The sequence below is a fragment of the Myripristis murdjan genome, chromosome 17, assembly GCF_902150065.1.
Source record: "Myripristis murdjan chromosome 17, fMyrMur1.1, whole genome shotgun sequence".
Classification (NCBI taxonomy): Eukaryota; Metazoa; Chordata; class Actinopteri; order Holocentriformes; family Holocentridae; genus Myripristis; species Myripristis murdjan.
Window position 1 is genome coordinate 5138415 of NC_043996.1, and position 24837 is coordinate 5163251.

General features: G+C 42.7%; 1 protein-coding gene across 3 annotated transcripts in view; it reads right to left on the bottom strand.

Annotated features, from left to right (window-relative positions):
- The window catches only part of ptprfb (protein tyrosine phosphatase receptor type Fb), a 169024-nt gene that overhangs the window by 56140 nt on the left and 88047 nt on the right, over positions 1–24837 (bottom strand). For 2 of the 3 annotated variants that reach the window (XM_030074275.1, XM_030074274.1), the window contains exons 6-11: positions 20872–21060; positions 16160–16270; positions 8665–8934; positions 6781–7362; positions 6223–6356; positions 5277–5421 (exon numbers count right to left, since the gene is read on the bottom strand). In XM_030074275.1, coding sequence (XP_029930135.1) covers positions 5277–5421; positions 6223–6356; positions 6781–7362; positions 8665–8934; positions 16160–16270; positions 20872–21060 — 1431 coding nt within the window. Of the gene's footprint in view, positions 1–5276; positions 5422–6222; positions 6357–6780; positions 7363–8664; positions 8935–12679; positions 12692–16159; positions 16271–20871; positions 21061–24837 lie in introns of all 3 variants that reach the window. The other variant, XM_030074273.1, reaches the window with a different exon arrangement.

Below are 24837 nucleotides of genomic sequence, written 5' to 3' on the forward strand. Positions count from 1 at the left end.
ACAGGGTACCTCTGATGTTCACAGCTTCAGAATTTCAACACTGGATTTCTGTGACAGACCACAAAACTAGGCGGTGGGGTGAACAGAATATAAAATATGCCAAAACTTTACAAGGCATACTTGTGATTTTGTGTTTTGTTCCTATCTACCCTCTCTTGCTGCCTCATGCAGTATGTACAGGGAGCGATAAAATGGCCATAGATGTGCGAGTGTGTGAACAAGTGCTTGATAGTGTTGGCTGGTGTTCGCACATTGATGCAGAAGCTCTGGGCTTGATAACAATGTTTGTTAGGCTCTGTTCAGCACTGGTGCTGAGATACACCAGGTTAGAAACATAACACACACAAACACACACACACACACACACACACACATACAGAACAAATTCAATTCAATTCAATTCAATTTTATTTATTTATATAGCCCAGAATCACAAATTACAAATGTGTCTCAAAGGGCTTTACATGAAATACAACATCCTCTGTCCTTGGACCCGCGCATCGGATGAGGAACAACTCTCTAAAAAAAAAAAAAAAACCTTTAACAGGGAGAAAAATAGGAAGAAACCTCAGGGGAGCAACGGAGGAGGGATCCCTCCCCAAGATGGACAGATGTTCAATAGATGTTGTAAGCACAGAAAACAAAACAGTAAAAGATATATATGTGTATAACGTAGAGGAAGTAAGATAAAAAAAAAAAAAAAAAACTGTTGGCGGATGAGGAGTGAGGATGCCGAGGGAAGCCAGATGAACTGGAGCAGCCAAGGACCTGAGCCACACAACCACCAACACCATGATGTTACCTAGGTCAACGAAAAGAAAGAGCACCCACTCGGAAAAACACGCGTCAACCATTCACAGACACTCACTCACACAGAGATAAGGGGAGCATTAGGCATCAGAAGAGCAATATTGATCGATAGTTAGCTCTGAGAGAGCAATAATCTCGTCGGCAGGTGAGTTCATGGGTTACTTCATTGAGACAGAGAACCAGCCCGTACCACTAAGTGTCTAACCATAAGTTAGGCTGAAAAGATGAGTTTTAAGTCTAGATTTAAAAGAATCATCAGATTCAGATTGCCTAACAACAGCAGGGAGGTTATTCCACAGCAGCGGGGCACGATAGGAAAAAGCCCGGCCACCTGCTGACTTCTTCTTAACTCTAGGTATGCATAACAGCCCCGCATTTTGAGAGCGGAGTGCCCGGGATGGAAAATAGGGTTTAAGGAGATCAGAAGATCATAAGATGGGGCAAACCCATTTAAGATTTTATAGGTTAACAGAAGCACCTTTAAGTCTGATCTAATATGGACAGGAAGCCAATGAAAGGAGGCAAGAATTGGGGTAATATGGTCGAATTTTTTTGTTCTAGTTAAGACTCTAGCAGCAGCATTCTGAACCATCTGGAGACTTTCGGTGCTGGCCCGTGGCAGACCTGAAAACAGCACATTGCAGTAATCAAGTCTGGCTGAAACAAATGCATGAATTACGGTCTCTGCATCAGCCATAGACAGGGAAGACCGAATTTGTGCTACATTACGCAAGTGAAAATAGACAGTCTTGGTGATATCCTTAATGTGCCTGTCAAAGGATAAGCAGGGATCAAAAGTAACACCAAGATTTTTGGCTGCCACACTTTGTGAAATCACACAGTTGTCAATGAGTAATGTTAAATTTTCAAAACAGTGTCTATGTCTGGGAGGGCCGACAACTAGCATCTCAGTTTTATCTGAGTTCAACAGTAGGAAATTCAGTGACATCCAATTTCTTACCGCAGCCAGACAGACCTCTAATCTAAAGATGTGTGAGGGATCATCAGCCTTTATGGACAAATATAGCTGAATATCATCAGCATAACAGTGGAAATTTATACCATGGCTACGTATAATTTGTCCAAGTGGCGAATTGTATAGGGAGAAGTGAAGAGGACCAAGGACTGAGCCCTGAGGTACCCCGCATTTAACATTGGAAAATTTAGATTTAGTATTGTTGTACATGACACACTGTGTTCTTTCAGATAAGTATGAGTTAAGCCATGAACGAGCCAGGCCAGTGACCCCAAAATTCTCAGTTAGTCTATCTAATAGAATGCCATGATCAACAGTATCAAAGGCTGCACTGAGGTCCAGTAATAGAAGCATAGAGGTAGAGTCAGCATCAATAGCCAATAGGAGATCATTGGCAACTCTAGTAAGTGCTGTCTCAGTGGAGTGACAGGCCCTGAAAGCTGATTGGAAAGGTTCATAGAGTTGATTTACTGCCAAATGGGTGGAGAGTTGTTGAAACATAACTCTCTCAAGCACCTTAGACATGAATGGGAGATTGAAAACTGGGCGATAACTATTTAAAGAACTTAAATCAAGGTGTGGTTTCTTTAATAGCAGTCTGACCACAGCTGTCTTAAAGCTGCTGGGGACAATGCCAGTACTAAGCGATAAATTAACAATATCTAGCATTGTAGAGCCCAGTAAAGGCAAGGGCTTAGCAGGTAGCGGATCGAGAAAGCAGGTTGTCGGTTTAGAGGCTATCACAAGCTTAGATAAGGTATCAAGTGAGACAGCCTCAAAACCCGAGATAATAGGGACTGTTAGTGAGTTAGAGTATACCAATGAGTTTGAAATTTGCAAGATACCATCCGCAGGAGCAGCGGCAGATGCAGAACTAATTTTTTTGCCTGATCACCTCAACCTTGTTACCAAAAAAGTCCAGGAAATCATCCGCTGTAAATGATGAGCTAGTAGCAGATGGCTGTTTTTTTTGTGAGCTTTTCTACTGTCTCAAAGAGAAAGATTATGTTTATTAATGGTGATTAAGCGGGAGGAATAAGCTGCTTTAGCAACAGCTAGGGCACGCTTTTATTTCAATAGACTATCATGCCAAGGTAGGTAAAAAACGACCAACTTTGATTTTCACCATCATCGTTCCAATCTCCTGCAGGCCTGCTTCAAAGCTTGTATCTCATTATTAAACCAAGGTGTGGATCTCTTCAGTCGCCTTGCTCTGGTAGAGAGCAGCGCAACTGTATCAAGGAGACCAGAGAGAGCCACGTTAAGGGAATTAGTGAGATTTTCGACAGAGCCTGTCTCTACAGTGAGAGGAGCCAAAACCCCGGGTAACTGCTGGCTAAACGCAGCAATGGCAGAGGGATCAATATGGCGACTAGTGATTACATCTGTGCCACCACTAACAGGACAGGCTAGTGATGCCTCAAATTTAATAAGAAAATGATCTGACACAGCAGAGGTGGCTGACAAGACAGTCAGATCGGAAACAGCTATCCCTTTAGACAAGACCAGATCAAGGATATTACCATTGCAATGAGTTGACTCTTGAACAGACTGAGTAAATCCAAACGTATCAATAAGCTCTAAAAAGGCTTTACTAAGTGGATCATTAGCCTTATTTTGATGGATATTAAAATCTCCAAGAATTAAGATCTGTTCAGAGTGGGTAACTAAGCCTGACATAAACTCACCAATTCCTAAAAGGGGAGGACAGAGGTTTCTAAAACTGAACTGCATGAAGCTCATCAAGCTTTCAATACATTTGTGTGTCAGGAGGTTTCAAGTCTACATAATGGAAATCTAAATTAATCAATGTATTTCATCGTCATAAAGGTAACATTTTTATCATTATGTTTAACATTATGATGATGAATGGATATGCGACATGCAAACCTGGACATTCAATCAAGGTGCCAATCCAATTCCGTCTATTCTGTTCACCTCACCCTTTTTTGTTGTTCTCAATGCGAACTCTTCAGGCATGTAACTTGTCTTGGAGTGGGTAATCTTTAGCTACCCCTCTCTAATCATTTGCATGTGTGTAATATTAGTAACTGCACAAGCGGGTTCTGAAGAGGAAATATCTAATCCAGTTTTTGACATTCTTTGCCAATCAGTTAGAGAGGTACATGCTCTGCAGTAAATATGAAATCAATTACAGCATCTGTCATAAAAGAAAAAAAGTAAAACTCTCAAAAGTCCACAGGTAAAAAAAGAAAACTAATCAATCACTTTAAAATAGGAAACTAGAACACAGAAAACAAACACAATAACAATCATACATTGAATTTCATGCATCTAATTCAAACTGCACGCAAAAATAAACGTCTTCAAAGAAGAAACTGAAACAAGTGAGAAGAACTCAAAGCAAGGTGTTCTTAAAGAGGCATGCCTGTGAGACGTATTTTTTAATAAGCCGAGCAATGAACAGTGAGGAGGAATCCAGCCTTTTTGAGCTCAAATATGAACATAATCACTGCCAGGACATAAAACTCCACCCTTTCAAAATACTAAGGTTTAACAAAATGGAAGTGACTCTCACCAGGTTTTCCCTGATCCACTACAAAGTGGACAGAAAAACTACAAAGGCCTGACAACGCCAATGACACCCCAAAAAAGGGTGACGGTTTAAATCAAAATAACGCCTGGGATTTATAGATTAGGATGTGAGGTTGAAGTCCTGATTAAAAAAGCTGCCGCAACATCAAAGTCTAGGTGTATGAAGAGAAGATGACACCACAGGAAATATAAATGCCTTGGAGACAAATAGGGAAACAAAGAGTGGGCATAAAATGGAAGATAAGATTGGAGAGGAGGAATTTAAAGTAGCACCACCTGTCTTTCTTAATTGTTGAATCTCAGTTTTCTTCATCACTGTACTATTACTTATATGTATATGTCAATCTTAGGTTAGAATCTTTAAAAGACAAGTACTACATGTCTTAAACTTATCATTTAAACTTATACAAAAGAAAATAAACAGTATCAAATGAAGAACGCTCCTCACATCATGTTCATTGCTAAGGCTCTTAAAACCATACACTACCACTGGACATAAAGGCACATAATGATAAGGGGCAGAATAGCACAGCACAGCTCACAAATGTGGCAGCAAGACACATTAAACGTACCTTTGACACTGAACACAGGGCCTGCCCTCAGTTGGAAGGACAGGAGGGTTAGTGTTGGTGACAGAGGGGTGGTAATGGAAGCGTGACTGCTGACCGGGACGACTGCACTGTCAGCAGTTGTGACACAGTGCTTGTGCTGAAATCGACTTGACGTTCAAGTTGCCTGCACTGTCTGATTTAAGCTCTATAAAACTTTGAACACTCGCTCTGAAAACAAGGACCTAAACCTGTATCAGCAGGCCGTGGGCGACTGTTACCCATTCCTTATCACTGATTAGTGCGCAAACGAGGAGATAAGACAGATGAAAGAAACAGCAGGAGAGAGAAAGAGAAAGATGAGAGAGGGGGAGAGGTAAACTTACTGGACTGGGCGGTGCGAGCCTCTATGGGTTGGGTGTAGACGCCTAAGCCCATTTCAGAACGGGCTGCCAAAGAGAATCGGTAGAGGGTGTCAGGCTTCAGTCCCTCCACAGCATAAGAGCCTGCTGGGTTAAAGGTCACATGGATCTGAGGGGGAAAGCAAAAACATTAAATCATCTCATATTGGAATTAGATGCTGCTGAATTAATCCTGAACGATAAAACTGTCCATTCCAAATACACACAAAATAGAGAATTTAGCCAAACATGCACCAAAACTCTGACTGCAACCTTTTCAAAAACACACTGATTGGAGGGGAATAATTCCTCAAACCCAAAAGTACAGAAGTAAAGAATATTACCAAAAATTTGGAGGATGTTCGGTACGTTCTAGAAACATACCAATTGGAAGGGAATAATTCCTCAAGCCCAAATCAGGTTCAGCAAAGGTGACTGTATGGCCATGAAATTGAGAGGCAAGACACAATAACTGTGCTGTCTGTTAGTACAGTAAATCTTTTTCGTCAGCCAGGGAGCTGACTGCATTACTACAACAGCATTGCTTCAGCCGAGGCATCCCATTCAGAGAAATTGCATCATAAAGAACAAGATTCATCTGTCTGCAATCTCACTATAGAAGATGTGAAACTCTATGAGAAACAGAGTTGAGGGTAGATAGATAGCTAGATAGACAGATAGATAAATGGATAGGTACATGGATAGATAGATAGACAGACAGACAGATAGATATGGATAGATAGATAGATAGATAGATAGATAGATAGCCAGACAAATAGATGAATGATAGATGGATGAAAGGAGATAGCATATGAGAGGAGGTAAGAAAAAGGAAGAGTGAGAAAGACAGAAAGGGAACTAGGTGAGCCCTGGAGTGCAGAGGAGAAAATCAGGTCATTAAATAGTTATAACTTCATGTTGCTATTCCAACCTTGTTGTCAGAGTCGGCCTCCCAGTACTGCAGCTCATACTTAGTGATGGGGTCCTGTACGGGCCACAGCCATGTTAGCAGGATGCGGGTGTCCAGCTCAGCTTCAGCCTCGAAGCTTGATGGCTGAGCAGGGACTGGGTGCAGAGAGGCGAGGGGGCACAAGGTCAGAGGTTGAGCAATGAAGAAACAACAAGCTAACTAAAGCTAAATACACTCCACGACGTCAGCAGCAATAAGCAACTTCGCAGATCTGACTGTGTGGGAGGCCATTTGCATGTTAACACATACACACAAACACAAACACCCACTTGCACCCTTCCATACTTAGGTGCACTCAACATCTATGTTTATGTTACTAGTGTTGTTAGAACCACAGACTCTAAACTTATAAATGCTCAGCCTTAATTAATCCTAATGTAATCCTGAACCTAAGCCGTAAACCTAAAAGAGACTCTTGTACAGCTCAGGACTGGCATAATGTGAAATGTTAAATCTGACTGGCACACACCATAAAAATCATCACACATAAAAACCCACATACAGTGGATGCCTGCTCACCTCCCTGCTGGGTTTTGACTTGCAGGACATCAGAAGGCGGCCCGTCACCCACAGAGGTGAAGCCCAGCACCCTGAGGCTGTAGGTGATGTCGGTCGTCAAACCAGAGATGGTGGTTAGCCTGCTGTCGTCGGTGTTGTGTTTCTGCCACGCGCTGAGTGGAGCTGTCAGGTCTGAGCTGTAGTAGACACGGTAGCCCCTGATCTGCCCGTTGGGTTCCTCGGGCGGTTCCCACTGGACCAGCATGGTGCTGGCACTCAGCATGCGTGCTTGGACGTGCAGAGGTGGCGAGGAGGGGGCCTGCTCGCCGGTGCGTGTTTCTACAGGGTCACTGGGCGGCCCGCGGCCAATGTTGTTGACGGCCATTACGCGGAACTCGTACTCAGAATACGGACTAAGGCCGCCGATACTGTAGCGGGTGGTGGCCACGCCGTCCACTTCTTGGAAGCCGTTGTCTGATGACTTGGCTCTGTATTGGATCATGTAGTACGAGACAGGTTCAGGATTCCCAGAGTCCCAGGTGAGAGTCACACTTGTGGCTGTGGTCTCAGTCACGATGAGCGAGGTGGGCGGCTTTGGCAAGGCTGAGGAGGGAGAGGCATAGCTTTGATATCAGGGATAGTCATCAGGGAGTTTGGACTGTCTGACACATCTGATGCAATAATTCTTACACCTTAGGCATATTACAGCAAAATTCTGCTGTTGTCGAGAATAAATGATTGGTAACCTTCCTTGAAAGCCATGGTACTGAAATGATTGTGTGTTTCATAGGCTAATCCTAATAGAGTCAATGGCCATTTTCCTGAAATCAATTCAAAAGCTTGACTGAAATCCCAATTTTGTGTTTTTAAACCTGGCCTGGACATTATTGACAATAAGAGAAAATTGCAAGAGGGGTTCCTACTGAGAGGAAATGACAAACACAAACAAAGCAGACAGTCTCCATTATAGCTGCCTTGAAGAAAGTGTCTGCATTGCTGTGGTTCATCTAAATGACTGTGACATTCTGGGTATCGATCAGCTAAGTAGAAAGTAGGATCAATACGGACAACAACTGATAACAGAGGCTGCAACGGCAGACACACACAATCAGTAGTTGGATACAAACAAATGGGTGGAGACACATTCATGCCAGCACTCACCCATACATGCGAGCATGGACAATAGACATCAAGATGCATGCATGCGCGCACACACACACACACACACACACACACACACACACACACACACACACACAAGTTGAGATATTGATGCTCATTGATGCTGAGCACAAAGAGTCAGCAAACAGGAGTAGCCTTTCATTTTTACCTCCAATATCCACTAAAACCACTGGCTGCTGCCCTGGGGCAGCTGTTTTTATATAAGTTCCAGAGCTCATTTGAAAGAGGTTTACTCTGCTGAACATTTCATTATCAGCGTGCAGATCTGAAAATGACTCAAATCAGCAGCAAAGGTCACATCATTACAGCAACAACCTCATTTTTTTTGTTAAAGTTTCTGTTTCTATCATTTCTGCACTACTGGATAAAGTACAGTGAGGAAAGACAAAAAAGATAAGAGACAAGGATGGGTGGGGAGGTTCCTCTCCCCTGACAAAGGTCCCAGGCCAAATTCAAAAGCAGGACACTGCAACTACATGATATGCACCTTTTACAACTCAGGAAACCCTACGTCCACATTTGTGATGAAGTGTGATGAAGTGTGATGAACAAGGACTACTCATATACACACATACATGGATCAGAGGGAAATTCACCAGAGGCTCAACGATCATGGTTTGAATCTACATTCATGAGGCATGTGCTAATCAAAATATAGATTTACGTTGTTGTTATACTGGTATCCCGGGGAAGCTCAGCAACAACAAACGTGTAAGCTCTCACCTTTGACGGCGACCTGGGCGGTGGCCTCAATCATGCCCAGTGAAGAGATGGCCACACAGGTGTAGTTGGCCGACTCGCGGATGTTGGTGACCTCCAGCACGTTGCGGCCCACAGGCATTTCTTCCTCCTTGGTCAGCTCCTCGGAGCCCATCATCCATTTGACGTAGGGCATGGGCGAGCCCACCGCCACGCATGTCAAGTTGACACTGCCGCCCGGCATCACCTCATGGTTGGTGGGTGGAATGGAGAATCTGGGCGGGACTCTGCGCACTAACGGGACGGAGAGGAAAGAGGAGGAGAACGAATTGAATAGGTGGGATATGAAAGGTGAATAGGATAGGTTGAGTTTTTGTGCTTTGATGAATGGCCTTGCCCAATACAACACCACACAGCTAAGAGCTAGCTCAGAAAAGCTAGTAGAATGGAGGGCTGATCACTTTTGTCCGAATGTGCAGGCGAGCACAATAGGAATAATAGGACTGGCACATAATGGCTCTGGAAATTCACAAGAAAACTTTGAGGGGGTGTTTTATCCTCTTGCCTACAAAAGGGAATATAATAAAAAAAAATAGCCCAGTTTTTGCTGGAGACTATGTCTGGCCCTCTTTTGTTAGAGTGTCAAATGGTGGTGAGAGTTGCATCATTGAGGGACCCTGTGGAGATGGCATTGTTTGATTTCTCCTCCCGCTCTCTCTTTCTCTGTCTCTCTGTGGTTCATTCTGCTCAGCCTGCCTTTCTCACTCTGTCTCTCTCTCTCCCTGTCTTTGTGCAGCTCTGATATGCAGATAGGCTGACATTAAAAAGGGGTTCCCATGGAGACGAGAAGGGCCCGTTGACGTCGCCAGGGGAAAGGCAAGCACCGATACAGAGGCTTGACGAAAATTCTGAGAAACTGTCCCAGAATAAACGGGCAGCTAGCATTTACATATGACTTGTTTTCTATCTAAATAAAGATATACAAGAAATTCTTGCCATATTTACATAGTTAGATCTTTTCCCAGTAACTTTTGGCTACAACAAAAAACTTGCCTCTTTGACACGGTACAGAAAATCTAACTTGACAGAGCTACATTAACATCAGTCAGTGTTGAATCTGTAAAATTTATGACATGTCGAGCATTACCATACCACAATATGAGCGGAATGTGGGAAAGAGGAGCTCTGACTTTGTTAACCTTGCTTTTGGAGACAGAGAAGCCAAGTCAAACATTTTGCTCCCTAGTGAAGACCCATTATTGCTATCCCACTACTCCTGGTCGTATGTATTCAACACGCTACGGCATGAAACTATCCCTGCAGAATTTATACTGCTTGTTTCCCCTAATGCACTACAACATCTCTGTGTCTCCCTGGAAGAAAAAAAGCCTCTGACTGTAATTGCTCTTTTGCACTGGTCCCCATGAAAATGGATTTTCAAATGTGACTCTCCCTCCACCTCCCCTTCTCCCTCCCTCGCCCTTCCCTCCCCGTTCTAATTTGAACCGGAACGTCGTTACAGCCATGCTTGTTATTCCCCTCATTATGTGGTGAAATGGAAAAACACAAAAGCACCTTTTGAGATTCCAGTCAGGAAAAGACTGGTTCTCTGGACCACACTATAATTAGGGAGGCCTGGTTCACTCCAGAATTTTCACCAATATTTAGGTGCTTATATAAACCTGCTGTTTTTTTTGTTTTTTTTTTATTGATGCAATCCTCTTGGCTTTAATCATTTGTCTCAGTACCTCTCAGCATTGTGAGGAGAGTTTGGTATGTGCAGTGGACACAACATGATTCCAGGTAGAGGAGGCAAGAGGTCAAAGAACAAAGTACAGTATTGAGCCACAAAATACACTGAATCCTGCTCTTTTTTGCATTTGCTTTTACGAATCTGCTTTTACAGCCTTTCCAAAAGGTTTGACATAAACTGTGCTCCTATTTCAAAACAACTTCTGACAAGGGTGTTTACTGCAAATAATTCAATCGAACACTGAAAAAGGGGAAGACCGGGGAAAGGGTTTATGGCAGGCTATGTTACGATGAAAGTATAATAATAACACTTTTAAGACTTTACAACTGCTTTAAAAATCACATAAAAGCATAAGTAAGAAAAGACAAGAAGGGATTACTTTGGGTAGGTAGCACTAGTTTATGGTCAGTGTGAACCAAGGGAAAACTACAGACTGGTCACTGAGGTTGATGGGAAGAAGGCTGGACAATCTTTTCCATGCAAAGACCGGACACGTCTCGGAGTGTCCCTGGTCTTGGAGTGGGATGACATTCTCAAGCAAAGCATGCACTGGTAAAGAGGGAAGTTATGGTATGGAATAGCAAGCTTGAGTGCATCAGGTAATTTTCTCAGATAAATGACTGTACATCTGATTTCGAGTATGACTAATGTGTGGCAGGCTGTCCTCTGAGAATTTCTATTCTTTGAAGAAGAAGAAGACGAAGAAGAAGAAGAAACATTGTACTCATGTGGAGGACCACCTGTGTCTTCTCGCGCAACCATAATATTCTAGATAGGTAGCTATTTCGCACATCTTATGGTTAGAAAAAAGAGACTTGTGAGAGGCGGGTGTAATGTAAGACCATTAAGCTCAGAGTATCAGTTACTCTGTCATGATTTCAAAGACTAAACAGTGCTAAGAGCAGCCCGTCAATGGGGCCTGTGTATATTGAACACTTAATGTTGTGAATAATTCATGGCATGCGGTTAAGTTTGGAGAGGTGCTGTGGAACAAAATGACTAGAGGGCAGGTAATTGTTATCGATTCCCTCGAAGCCTCTCTCCTGTTGAGAGCGGCTTGGAGAGACGGTCTCTAGGACTCTATCAAAACCACAAAATAAGCCCTGTCTCGGCTCTGCCTGCCTGCTTGCTGGATGCCTATAAATTTAACTGCCTTGACAAAGTGCCCGAGGACAGCAGAACCTGTTCAGTCAATCAATATCTGAGCAAACTGGCACAGAGTCAGCAGGTTGCCGGGCTTCCTGGCAGCAGCGTTGGGCTACCATCATGGCTTATCATTCCCTGTCAGCGCACTGCCAACGGTGTTGTATGGGTCAACTTTTCTCATGGCAATGCTCCCTGGTGTTCATGTCGTATATATCTAGTCTGTTAACGATAGGATCAAGGACTAACTTGCCCTCAAAACATACCTGTTAAATTTGTTTAAAATGAGCTGGGGTAAACTCAATATTTTTTTTTTAAGAATAGTTATATTTTTCCTTCTTTTCTTAAACTGTGTGACTTCCTAATATTGAAATAAAAATCTACAAAGGTTGTAAAGTTAGGAAATGTCAGTTTATTTATATTATTTATTATTTTATGATTCACTTTGCTGCCGCGGGGCCTCCTGCTGCAATATCAGTTGCATGGAGAAGGGGCTGTCTCTCCTCTCCTCTAGATAGGCTAACATGTGCCTATCACACCCTTCAGTCTCCAGGTAGAGGATGCCCGTGGCAGTAAAACAGACGTAATCCCCTGTGAACGGCTTTGTCAGTTCTGATACCCATGTCCCTCAATGGGGGAGCTGGGGTGTTACTGCCTAAATACCTGACAAATCCTGTTGCCACATGAGTAATCCATTGCACAGCCCTGATGTGTGTGTACGTGGAGGCGGATGCAGGTGAAAAGCAGCTGTGGTTTACAGTGGGTGTGGCTGACAGCGACAACATGGGAGTGGCTCGAAAACACGCACAGCAAGGTGACAAAACACTGACATGATAATGACCTCGGCGAGGGCTGTACAGCTACGGCTCCTCCTTGTGTGTCTTGGCAAGGTTAAACAAAGGTGCATTGTGGGGACGTGGTGTCAGAAGGCATGCAAGCGCTATTCAGGGATCCATGCAAGCAAGCAGAGAAAATGACACTTTAAGATCACGGTGGAGTGGGGTAGGGTGTGTTTTTTTTTTTTTTTTTTTTTAAGGGAGGGGTTGGCACTGGTATTGCTTTCGTCAGGGTTGTTGGCAGGGCTGGTTCACCTCAGCCAAACTCTGCAGCAAAAGGAGTGGGTTAGAAAAGAAAATGACCAACCTTCCCGCTGATCTGTGTGCGGATGGAGTGATTTTGATGGAGGTGGGCGATGGAATGAAGAGATACAAAATGGAGAGGAAGACAACACAGTGAAACAGGACAGTGTTTCTGTTGACACAGTGGAGGTTATAAATAGTCTCACGAGCCAGAGGGTTTTCACATTACGAGATACATCTGACCACCCACTAGACGGCTAGCATATAGAAAGGGGGAATTGTCCAAAATTCAGATGGACGATTGAATTGTGACTCAGCAAGCTGGGGAACTGTAAACAGTGTGATGTGCAAGCAGGGGAATAATTGTGGAGGACAAAAAGGCCGCCAGAGATTTGGAGAAAATACATGCAAATATAAATACAGGGAAGGGGCTGCCATGAGGCGGGCTTACTGAAAACTATTAGAAATTGGTCGAAAATGTCTTTCTCACTCCCAACTGCTATCTGGACAGCAGATATCCACATCTTTGTGCACTCCATGTTTGTGCAATCCTCATGCCACCAAATGATACCGAACAATGACTGGATTCTTCTGGTATCATTTTTTTCACCACAAGAGGAGCTCACTGGTAGATAAGGCTCTTCCCCAAGATATGCTTTCTTTTATATTTTTTTATCTATTTATTTGAATTTATTTGGAGTCCACCTCTTCCAAATGTTACCAATGTGATGGCTGGTCGCACATTTCTCGCAATGTGAAAACCGGTGAGATTTGGCTTGCTGGTGAGGCTGAACAGGGAACAGACAGACAAACATACACATACACTCCAGGGAGGGGAACATAATTGCACTGTCAAAACAGCCAATTTCATTTTCAAAGTACAGAACCTCCAAATTATTATTTTAACAGATGAACAAATGTGGTCGTTCCCCATCCTGACACACAGGCATACACGCATATGAAAGAACAGCATGAAGACATTGTAGTTAAAGAAAAGCCCAGCTACAGCACTTTATCCTTGGTGACACACTGACGTGTCACATGGATATATGAGGGAGTGCCAACAGACAGAAGCTGACATCTCTCCGTTGTGGGATAAGCACTTGACAAATGAGTGCTCATGCACAATCACGGGACGCTTGTGATTCTCCCCACGTTGATGGAGTCCTTCTTCAGAGGAGGGTCACCGAAACCGACCCGCGGTGAACAGATGCACGCATGCACATACAAAGACGCACACGTACTCTTAATGGATGAGAAGTGGAAGGACATAAATAGATACACAGACAGGAAGGGAAAAACAATCCATGAGCAGACACTCCCCCCCCCTCCCACTGCCCTCACCCTCCGCTCCCACACAGAAATATGAGGACATCATTCTCTGGTGGCTCTAAAATGTCAAGACAAGGGTGGTGGTGGTGGTGGCAGCATGTTTGTGTACCTGCAGACAGGAATTGGATCAGGTAGTGTCAGTGCGTGGAAAAAAACAGAAACACAATTGTGGACATGAAACACCAACAAGCGCATTAATGCAGGTCTGGCAGATGTTGGTAGGGGATGGGGAGGTTGACAGACACTAATACTGCTATCCTTTCTCCAATGATAATGTTTTGATAAGCTGATTGACATTTCAAGGATGTAAATTACTCCATGAGATTCTACCCAGTACTTTTTTTTCTGTAAGTATGAAAAATGGAAAAATACACTATTGTTTATCTCAGCACTGAACTGCAATGCTTTGAACACAACAGTATATTAAGAAATGTAATATTCTATTTTGCTGTTTGCTGTGCCTAATGTCTAACACAATCACTACTGCAAAATTTGAAAGGGCATCAAGTGACCTGTTTTCTTTCCATCTAACACTTGACGTTGTAAGGCCCTATACCTTCCCTCCGATGTCTCCAAATTTAAACAATAAAATAACGAAATAAACGGAAACCAGAGAGAAAGGGGAGAAGTATGTCAGAGGTCTGTTGTCTTGAGAGCCTGACATTTTAAACCCAATCAACCAGCCCAGTAAGAGCACAGCCCCAGGTCTAGTCTCCTCATTCTAACAGTGGTAACAAAGACGGAGTGAAAACATGGCTCAAGCCTTTGTTCCCACTGCCAGACAAGTGCACTTTTAAAAGTTTACGGTTGGTTTGATTTCTATCTCTCCACTGGTGTGGTGAGGCTGGCGGAAAAGTTGGTTTCAGGGGCCAATGGGTTGACAGCTCCTGTGTGGTGTTACAGACCAGCGAGGCCTGCAGGCCCTGCTGGTGCCACACCACAAAACAACTGTAATTACCTCTGTGGGAAAAAAAAAAAAAGGGCCCAGTCTGCACCTGTGACAGACATGCCCTGATTAATAGACAAGACTTGACAGCATCACAGCTTTTCCTTGTCTTTGCTGTTTGGACTACTTTTCCCTGTTGGGATTTCAGATCTAAGCCTCTGGAAACCTGCAGTGTTTAATCTATGTTTAATCTAGGCTAATTTTAGTTTTGGGTCCATATTTTCCTTGTTTGGTCCCAGTTAGGCCTATAGTAAAGGTTTCTGGACAAAAAAAAAAAAAAAAATGAACATACAACTGCCACATATTAATGCTTCACATTTTGGTGTTAAAAGGAAATTTGGGAGAAAAAAAAAAATCTATTTTCAAATTTCCTCAGCAGGAGTTTGTAATTTTCTCACAGCAGTGGAGCACTACTTGTAATGTATTTTTTTTTTATTTTTAGGCTTGATGGATGGAAAGAAACACATAGTCCTCTGCCAGGGTGCACACTGTATGCCTTTAACCAAGTTATGAAGTGATAGTTGAGTGTGTCTCATCCTCACCGCGCCACTCTCCCTGCCCTCACCACCCACACTAACAACTGGAGCAGCTATTCTGTTTCATGTACATCAGACAGTCTTGGTGGTATCCGTAGGGGCTGACCCAGACTACGCTCTCCCCATACCAGTTTCTCGCAACACTGGCACATCGCCGCCCTCACCCTGCATTAGTCTGCTCACAGAGTAACCATAACAAAAACAAACCCTGAGACTGCAGACACTTCATGGCAGAGGAGCTCCAAGTTGTGTGATACAGTCAAAATAAAAAAAAAAGAGCGGCACCTTGGCATGGCTTTCAGTGCCGGTGCAGGAGACCATTTGAATGCAGCTGTTTTCACAGTTGCGGTACCTGTTGGATCTGGCAGGCACACAGGAGGCTGAGGTTAATTCAGCTCATCGGTATTAGAGGAATGGCACGGTAACGGTTAGAGAATGGGGGAGACAAAGAAAGGCAATAAGATCGGCAGATGGAATGGAAATTTAATGAAATATAAGGAGAGCTAGAAGCAGAGGGGGAGAGAGAAAGAAAGAATGAGAGAGAGAGAGAGAGAGCACTGTATGGTCATCGGTGATTAAACATTCCATATTTGTGAGGTTGTGTGAGGTAACTGAGGTAGAGACAAGGAGTGGAGCTGGACAATAAAAAAGAAAGGTTTGCATGTTCACTGGTAGCTTAACAACATGTAAGACAATATTACCACATTCTGAGATGGAGATATGACCTTACCTCGTACGTAAAGATTGGCAGGAGAGGAGTAACGGGTCCCAGCACTGTTCATGGCAACACACTCATATTTCCCCTGGTCAGATTCTTCACTGTTCTCAATCTGCAAAGCTCCTGTGTAGAGGATTAACAAATTCAGCAGTCTTGACAGTTGTGTAAAACAAGATGTAAATTAACTAGACGCACAGTAGATCACTACAGTGTCTTGGTAGAGAACATGTAGCCAACTGTTTTAACGCTATTCACACATGAGTGAGTGTTGCACACATGCGGGTCCTTTTGTCAAAAAGCTGCCTACAGCAACACAAGCATTTAGCTGATTCGGCAAATTTAATCAGTAACAACATATTAGCCTAGCTGAGTCAAGGAAAAAAGCTGGCGAGAGGCTTGTGCCGAGTCCATGATTTAGGGTCGATTAATCATTTGAATAAGACTTCACAACCATCCAACCAATTTAGACCTTTTGCTTAGGAAAACAATTGGAATAACAAAAAAGTGTTTGGGTTCTCCCTTTCAGCCAGAAGTTAGCACTGCTGATTATTCACAATCAACACGATAGTCATGACATTGTAAAGGTGCAATATTTCCTCCAGCAGTTGCATAACCTGTTTATTGCACTGTTCTTAGCAAATGGCTTTATTCAGAATTGTAGGCCCTGAGAAGCAATGCTCGTCTAATCAAGTTTTCTGAGTTTTTAATGAGTTAAAAGTTAGCCAGCTCTGAGAAATCTTAAGCTCTGATTGTAATGTTGCAGATTTAACCTGATCAGGCGTGACAGAGGCAGGCATTGACAACTGAAGTGGTCCCTTCTGCCATTGTCATTTGTTGGATGGCCAGACATTTGCTGCGTTTGCCAGTGCAGGTATCTGCTTTACATCTGCTTTATCTGCTTTGCTGAGTACACAGTGAGCAGTGAGGTTGATCTGTTCTTCCATTATTGACTATTTGACCATTTCTCACCAAGGCCCTCAGGGGAGAAACCTGTCTGCCAGATGGCTTAGATTAGTATTCACAATCCCAAGTAGTTGTAGTGATCAGACAGACGGCTAACATATTGTTTCTAACAAAGCATGAAAGCCCAGGAGACCCGTCTTGGTGTGGTCACTGTGACATGCCATGTTCAGAGCTGTGGGTGTCATATAATTGGAAATGGTCGACACATGAGGTGAGCTGTAATTTGTAATAATGGAAGAGCAAAGGAGAGATACAAGACAAGACAAACTTACCTGCATCCCTTGACCAAAAAATGCATATTTATGCATATTTCAAAACAAAGCTACCTCTCTCAGAATAATGCTATATATTTGTATGTCACAAGCAAATGATAAGTTATCACCTCTCTAAAACAACATGGTGCTTGCGTGAGAGGCAGCAAGCCACCATGCAGTTTCAAAATGATAAAAATATTCAGCATACGATGATGTCAGGATACATTTTATACATCATGCAGTATGGAATGAATGTAACAAACAGGTTCAACTACCAACCAAAGGGGACTGAAATCAAGACGAGACCAAAGGGAGAAGCGAAAGAGGGCTCAGGGAGTGACATGTGATAATACCACTTCAGATCTCATGACAACAGATCCCTCAGAGGCGTTTGCTCTGCATGTCAAGCTCATCTCTCTCTGATTCAGCATTGGCACACCCCTGCATACTGATGCCAATGTCACCAATCTGTCAATCTGCCCTTTCTCCCATGGGAGAAAACAACTTGAGCGCTACAGGAAGGTAGCAGGCATCCAGAAGGTTAATGTTATGGCAGTTGTCAGAGCAGGCTATGAGAACTGCTTCCATTACCTCCAACTACTCAAACGCTGACAGCTCTTCAACAAGGTTCTTCTGTTTTTTGTTTTTTTTTTTTTCTTTGTAGAAATTACATGAGGGACACTGAAGTTGCCCTATCAAGAGTTAAAAGTTACAGATGAATATGCACTGTATTAGGCGCCATGGATGGACAGACTCACAGAGAGACTCAGGCATGCTGGTAGTGCCCTGAAGCTCCAATGTATTCAGCTTGCCCCAGATGTCCACTATTTACCTCAGTGTGGCTGAACGGAAATCATGCTTTCACTCAGGGGAAAGCACATGATTTACATAAAAAGGGGTTGAAGTTTCACTCTTAACAATCTCGACCAGGGATCCTGTTCCCATGCCAGGCTGGGGTGGGGGGGTGGCTGCAGTGGCTGTATGCAAATGAATCCATTTCAATTTACATTGAGACCGCATACTGGAGGCAGGTAGATCCTCTTGTGGCTATGCTGGCCTTTAGTTTAAAAGCAATCCCTCCCCGCTTTTTATTAAAAGCCAAGGGAGAAGCTAGGGCCGGAGATGTTTGCTTCTGTGTGTGTGTGTGTGTGTGTGTGTGTGTGTTTGTGCGCGCGTGTCTGTGCTTGTGTGTGTTCATAAATATGGGAAGGGTGAAAACAGACTGCTTTATTTTCAGCCTAGGAGTATAGGAGGAGCCTTGAAAAAAAGCTCATTTACAAGATAACACCTTGGACCAGCTTCTGCAGCATCTATTTCCATTCACCTGACGTCAGGGTTGGTGATTATTTGTTTGTTAAGGAGGAGACACAGCAGACAGAACATGGGCTGGACGAGTGTTGGGAGGAGACGGTGGGGAAGGTGGGTGAAGGTGGGTTGGCGCCAACAGTATAGATGAACCTGGTGAGGCGGCGTTAAGGGAATGCAGGGGTCTGACGTAGATGTGAGGGAATGAGGTGGATGTGATATTTTCCGAGACACTTTATTCATCATCCTTACCTCTAATTGGTGTACCACCTAGGTGGGAGTAATTTCAATGCAAACAGGGGTGGAGAGATTAGTTAGTAATCCACTTACAGCAGTGGGAGAGAAAAACACTGCTTCTGACAGGCCAGTTACAAAAAAAAAAACACTAATAGAAAGACCGGAAGCCACTTCAATGCAATGTGAAAAAGTTCAATATACTTTAATAACGCTATGAAGCAAGCACATGTAGGTTAGAAATACCAACAGAAGAGCAGAGCATTTCAAGAGGAAGCTTTTTGTCAGGCAAAAAGACTTGAAAGACACTGTTTTTATATTGGTAGCCTCCATGTATAGCTCAGCTCTGTGTTTGCCCTTGCTTCGTAGCGGTGTTACAATGGTGTGCAATTTTTCACTTTTAACTTTGAGGCGACTTCCACATTTTGTTGTTAGTAAAATGGGCAAGAGAAATGAATGAAAGTCATACACAGTAAATAGTGATGTAAAGGAAAAAGTATTCAAGTCAGAGGTACTGATTTTAAAAGATGTTAGATATTGTTAGATATGTAAAGATATTATTACAGAATGAATGGTGTGGAGGGCATGAAAAAAAGACTTTCATAAAGAACTGTGTTTGTGCGCATAGTAAAATTCAAGATGATTTAATGAAAGAACAAGACTGAATTTCTCTGTTAAACTGTGGAAGCTAATCTATGCATTTTTGTGACATGAATTGGGCTCAATTTTAGGGTCACATGCGGTTATGTAAGTCCTGATACAGAAGCAGATGTTAAAAAAAGTGTGAAGATAAAAGGAGCTGTTAGGCCGAGGGCGTTACAGATCAGCACATTTTGAAGCCACGTCGAAGTTAGCTGCTTCAAGTAAAAATAATAAATTACTAAAAAAAAAAAAAAAATCACAATCTCATGCACTTCAACGTGCTATCATTGCTGTAAAAGGTTTAATCTAACATTTTACTACTGGCATTAGTGTCTAATTTGTGGGAAATCTGGATCTAATTTAGGTAGTTCTTCTTGTAGAGCCATGCAGCAGCATACTACGATAATATTTTTGGATCTCATGCACGTGCATGGTCCAGAGTGGGGATCTGGACAGGCCGAGTGAACTCGTTCCAGTGACCCACATTTGGCATCCAGTGGGCAGCTCTACTGACAGGCTTTTGTGGAAGAGCTCTCATCTTTAATCTTGGGGGCCCCAGACTTGGAGCCCGGCCTGACACGTTCTAAATGAGGTAGATTTAGCAGGGAGTGACAAGATTGAACCCGGTCAAAAGCCACTAATCTTTCCAACACGCGCCTTTTCCATCTGATCCGGGTCAGGCCTGAGCTGTTTATTTATCAAGTGCACTGGTGTTGTGAACATAGAGCACCTCATTGATTTTTTTTTTTTTTTTCCTACCACGCAAGGGTTCATCCTAGCTAAAGCAGTATAGGAGACTGTCTGCGGCCCGGCTGCATGTTTAAAAGGGGTTTAACAATCATTTGACACAAATGGCAGGTGAATTATTTTCTTTCTGCACTGTGGGAGGCCACAAATTAATTTTCATGTGTCACTATGTGAGCAGTCCAAAATCAGATGCAGGGGCAATGAGTTCCAGCCACTATTATCTTTTGTAAGGTGCTACAGCTGTGATGTGGAGGCAAATAATGCCCCACTGAGTCAATTAATCAAGCGCATGACAAAATACAATAAAAGTGTCCAGTTCCCTTCCAAAAACGACTGCATAATATCAGCAGTAGAGGCAAGTATCGTACAAAGCAACTGCATTTTCATGTCATATGCAAACACGGTTCATACCTTGTATTTTAACTGCTGATAAAAAATTGCAACTGAACTTTCCATCTTTACATCACCATAAGAACCAAAAGGCAAACAAGTTTCTGATTTAAATGTGGCATCTTTAATAATCTAATTTAAGCTCACTGTGTTGTTAATATGATCAAATGAAATGAAATCAAAGCGCACCTGAACGGAGCTGCTTCATACGGCCGTTGCTGCTGTTGATGTCCACGGGCAGCATGTCCTTGAACCAGGAGATCTCGGGGTCGGGGTTTCCGCTGGCGGCACAGAGCATAGTGGCGGTTCTGGTCCTTTCAACCACCTTCAGCTGGGGGCCCATGTCAATGGTAGGAAAACCATGGGGGATCTGGTTCTCTGAAAACACACAGGGGGCAGATTTTTTTTTGTATGGCAACACACACGCTGAGCAGAAATGAGATGAAAAAAGCTCAAATATTCACAAATGATTCTGACACAATAGGCTGGTGCAGACCGCATGAAAAGCTGTACACAAATAAGTAGAGAACGAGAACAGCAGGTATGCTCCTGATTTGGATTTCATATGTGGTTTCAGGTTTGGTTTTAAAAATCATGCCGCTGATTGATTATCATTGTGTGTGGGCTTATTACCCAGCACAGGGAGTTTTAGACAGAGAAAGGAGATATGCAATCTGCCTGAGGGCACCCATGCATAGATGAGCTGCCTTAGGGCTTAGCAAGCTAAACAAACCTATTTGAATAATCCAACTCATCTTAATGCATGTAGCTACATCTCCATGACAACACATTACATTTATTGTTATAGGAAAATTTGGGATTCTGAGGTGAAAGGCTAAGAGGTTGTTGTCCTCTCAGCTGTACACTGACACCATTAATGAAGTGGAAACAAGACGGCTCCTGGGAGGTCTCGACCTGTACCCTCCTCTGTCTCTCTGCTCATATAGAGATATGTCCTCCTTAAGGCAATGGCTCGAAAACCAAATACTCATGGGATATGTTACAGAAAAGGATTACAGTGTTAATAATAATGATAGAAATTCCTATCTTTGGTTGACCATGACAATATACTTAGCCCTAACCGAATACACCAAAATATTGTTGGTGTGGAGGGATAAATGCTGAGGTAACACTATGCTTAACTAAATCATGACAACATGATTCATTAATATCAAAATGATATTTAGGTGGAATAAATTAGATAAAAATGTTTAATAGAGGACTTGTGACATGTTAGGCAAGAGGAATGGAAGGGAAACACTTTTCCCTGCCTCAGAAACTGCCTTCGTGCTGTCCTTGAGAAAGACACCTACCCCTCAGCTGCTCCAGTGAAGTGGTCAGCAGTAGAAAAACTGACTGCACCTCTCATGTGGAAATGTGAGTAACTATGAATATGAAGCAGCGTCTGAAAAACAGCTTGAAAAACCAATCTGTTTAAGAGTGGTTTTTTTCCCATTTCTCAGCAATTTTATGTCATTACCTGACATCTAAGAAACACGTGTAAAGTTTTTTTTGTAGTTAAAAATGCTGAGATTTTTTTTTTTTTTTTTTTTTTTCATTCTGCAGTGCTTCTCTTCCACCCAGAAATGCACAGGCTGTTTATGGAGACTTGGCACAAGAGAAGAATGAGCCTCTGCTCTAACTGGGCGACTGGAAATCCGCTCAGCTCTCTATCCCTGATTGGTCAATTTCACTTCAGGCCATAGTATATATAGACACTAGGGCAGCATCTAAATTGCTGGTAAAAGTGAGCGATTTTCTCTGACTATGGCAAAATTGTAATGACTGCACATTTGACTTTATTTCTATACTATATTATGCCAAATACAAGGAAAATGTTTTTGTTCCTTTAAAGAGAAAGCCTGATGAAAAATCCCAAGTGATGCAACTTTGCCTGTCATCAGTGATCAGCAACAAAGGCTTCTGACTGCAGTGTATAGCCTATAGGACTGTCCACAGCTCAAGTGTTTCGCAGGCATCATGCATGACTTTGTTCTCCAAAGGAATTGGTTCTCCAGTTTAACTACTGAGCTGCCTACTAGCTTCAACTTCCTTAACAAGCTACAGAGAAGTTTGGTACATAGACTCACCCTTTTAGTTTCAACCACCATGTTGTCAGACTTTTTTTTGACGGCCTCTAAGATGAAATCAACAACAAAGCTGCCTTACAAACAGCATGAGGTGTGTACAATGCTGATGTTGTGTAGGCTTAAAAACTCTGATCCTTTACATTTAGTATTCTCCTCAGGGAAATCTGAAATGCAAAAATGGAAGGTTCGCCCACAGAATATGCTAGATGTCTGTTTTTACTTTGATTTCCATGACAACATTGTTCACAAAAAATTTCCTAAGAAAACAAATTAAAAATAGATTCAAAAGAGTAGCTGTTGTAACAAATGAGCTAGAAATGTATGGTGAAGTATGTTGCGCACACACACACACACACACACAGCTTAGAGCTCAATGAGAGGTTCAAGTATGTCATTATTTCATCAGTTAATTGACTCTAAGTGTTTATTTTTTACTTAAATTGTTCTGAAGTGACAGAAAAAAAAGGTTTAGTGTTTTGTATTTTTTGGTGATTCAAAGCTTTGGCCATTTTCAAACTGGCATCATCTGCAGCTAGATTTGATCTTTCTCACAATTTTGCAAGTTTGCTTGACTTTTCTAAGTCAAAAGCCAAATGGCAAAAGCATAAGAAAAAAAAAATAGAAGAAAGTAATGGGTGCATGGGTATTGTACATTCCCTAGTGAGCAACTGTTCCTCCATTCACCCCGTGTCTGGACTGGAGCCCAGATCGTCTCATGTTCAGATGTAGCTGTCAGATCTCTAGAGTCCTCAGCTCCATGAGACCACTAACTTCCTGTCTGACCGAGGACAGCTCATTTTCAGACATCCCAGCCTCGACAAAACAGACAACTACAGCACAACATACAATATGTCGTTATATGAATAATGGTAATAGTATCGCCCTGTTTCTCCTCTGTGGTCTGTTCACTGTAACCTTCGAACAGAGAAGAACAGAGAGAGGGAGCGAGAGAGAGAGAGAGAGAGGCAGAAAGAACACAGGAATGGAGGAAAGACAGACAGAAGGTAGATCAACAGAAAATCTACAAAATGTTCACTTTCCCAAGATTTATTAAAGCCCTGTGGACTGACCATCTAGAAACCAACTCTATTTTCACTGATGCTGATATATTTTGGGAAGTTAGACCTTGTCTTGCAGCATTAAGGAAATACAAACAATGGGATAATTTATACTAAATCATTTTGTCTTAACTTCCTGTAGAATATTTATGATTAAGAGTATTGGCAAATGTTTCCAGGCTGTGAAAAATGCAAGCCACTGGTTTAACAGTGTGAAAGACCCCAAAGGAGTTATTACACGAGTCAGCGGCTCCCTCATATCAGGAGGCACAAACAGGGAATAATTTAAAAGGCAAACAGCTGCTGCAAAGCGTATACGTGAATCTATCCCCTTCTTCTGCCTAATGTTTGCTTTGCGGGGGAGCTGTTAGTACAAGTGGCTGACACTGAATCGGAGCCCTTTTCACAGTATGCCTGATTAGTGGAAACAGCTCCCACTGCACTCTGGCTCCAGTTGGCATGTGAATTTGAACATGGTAAGGTATCGGATGGGAGTGTGTGCGGTCCACCTGTAAGTGTGGTGTGTATGCGAGAGGCAGGGTGCTACTCAGCTCCGATATTTAAAGTTGTACAATTTGTGCAGTTGCAGAAACGGAGCAGGAAAAATACAAGGTTAGTTACTCCCTGGAGAGAGTGAACAAGGAAGCAAATACAAAAGCAGTTTAATTTCTTGCCCACATAAACAAATTTCAATTCTGTAGAAATGAGGCACAACAATCCCCTGCCAGTACAAACTGTTCTGACGCAAGAAGAACAAACACAACCTGAGATGACAGGTGGTCACGAGTGCAAGACTGAAAAGAAAAACGACAAAATCCACGTGTCGTCTTATCCGTCCCAAAGTCCACACTGACAACCCAAGATGATCAGGTCTTTGGAGTCCAAGCCTCACAAAATCACCATGATCAACCTCTTAAAACATTTTAGCATTCATTATTTTATGTACTGGTTTCCCCTACTCACTTTATGTCAAATTGCATTCGCGTTTTACGGCTTTTACTATATGA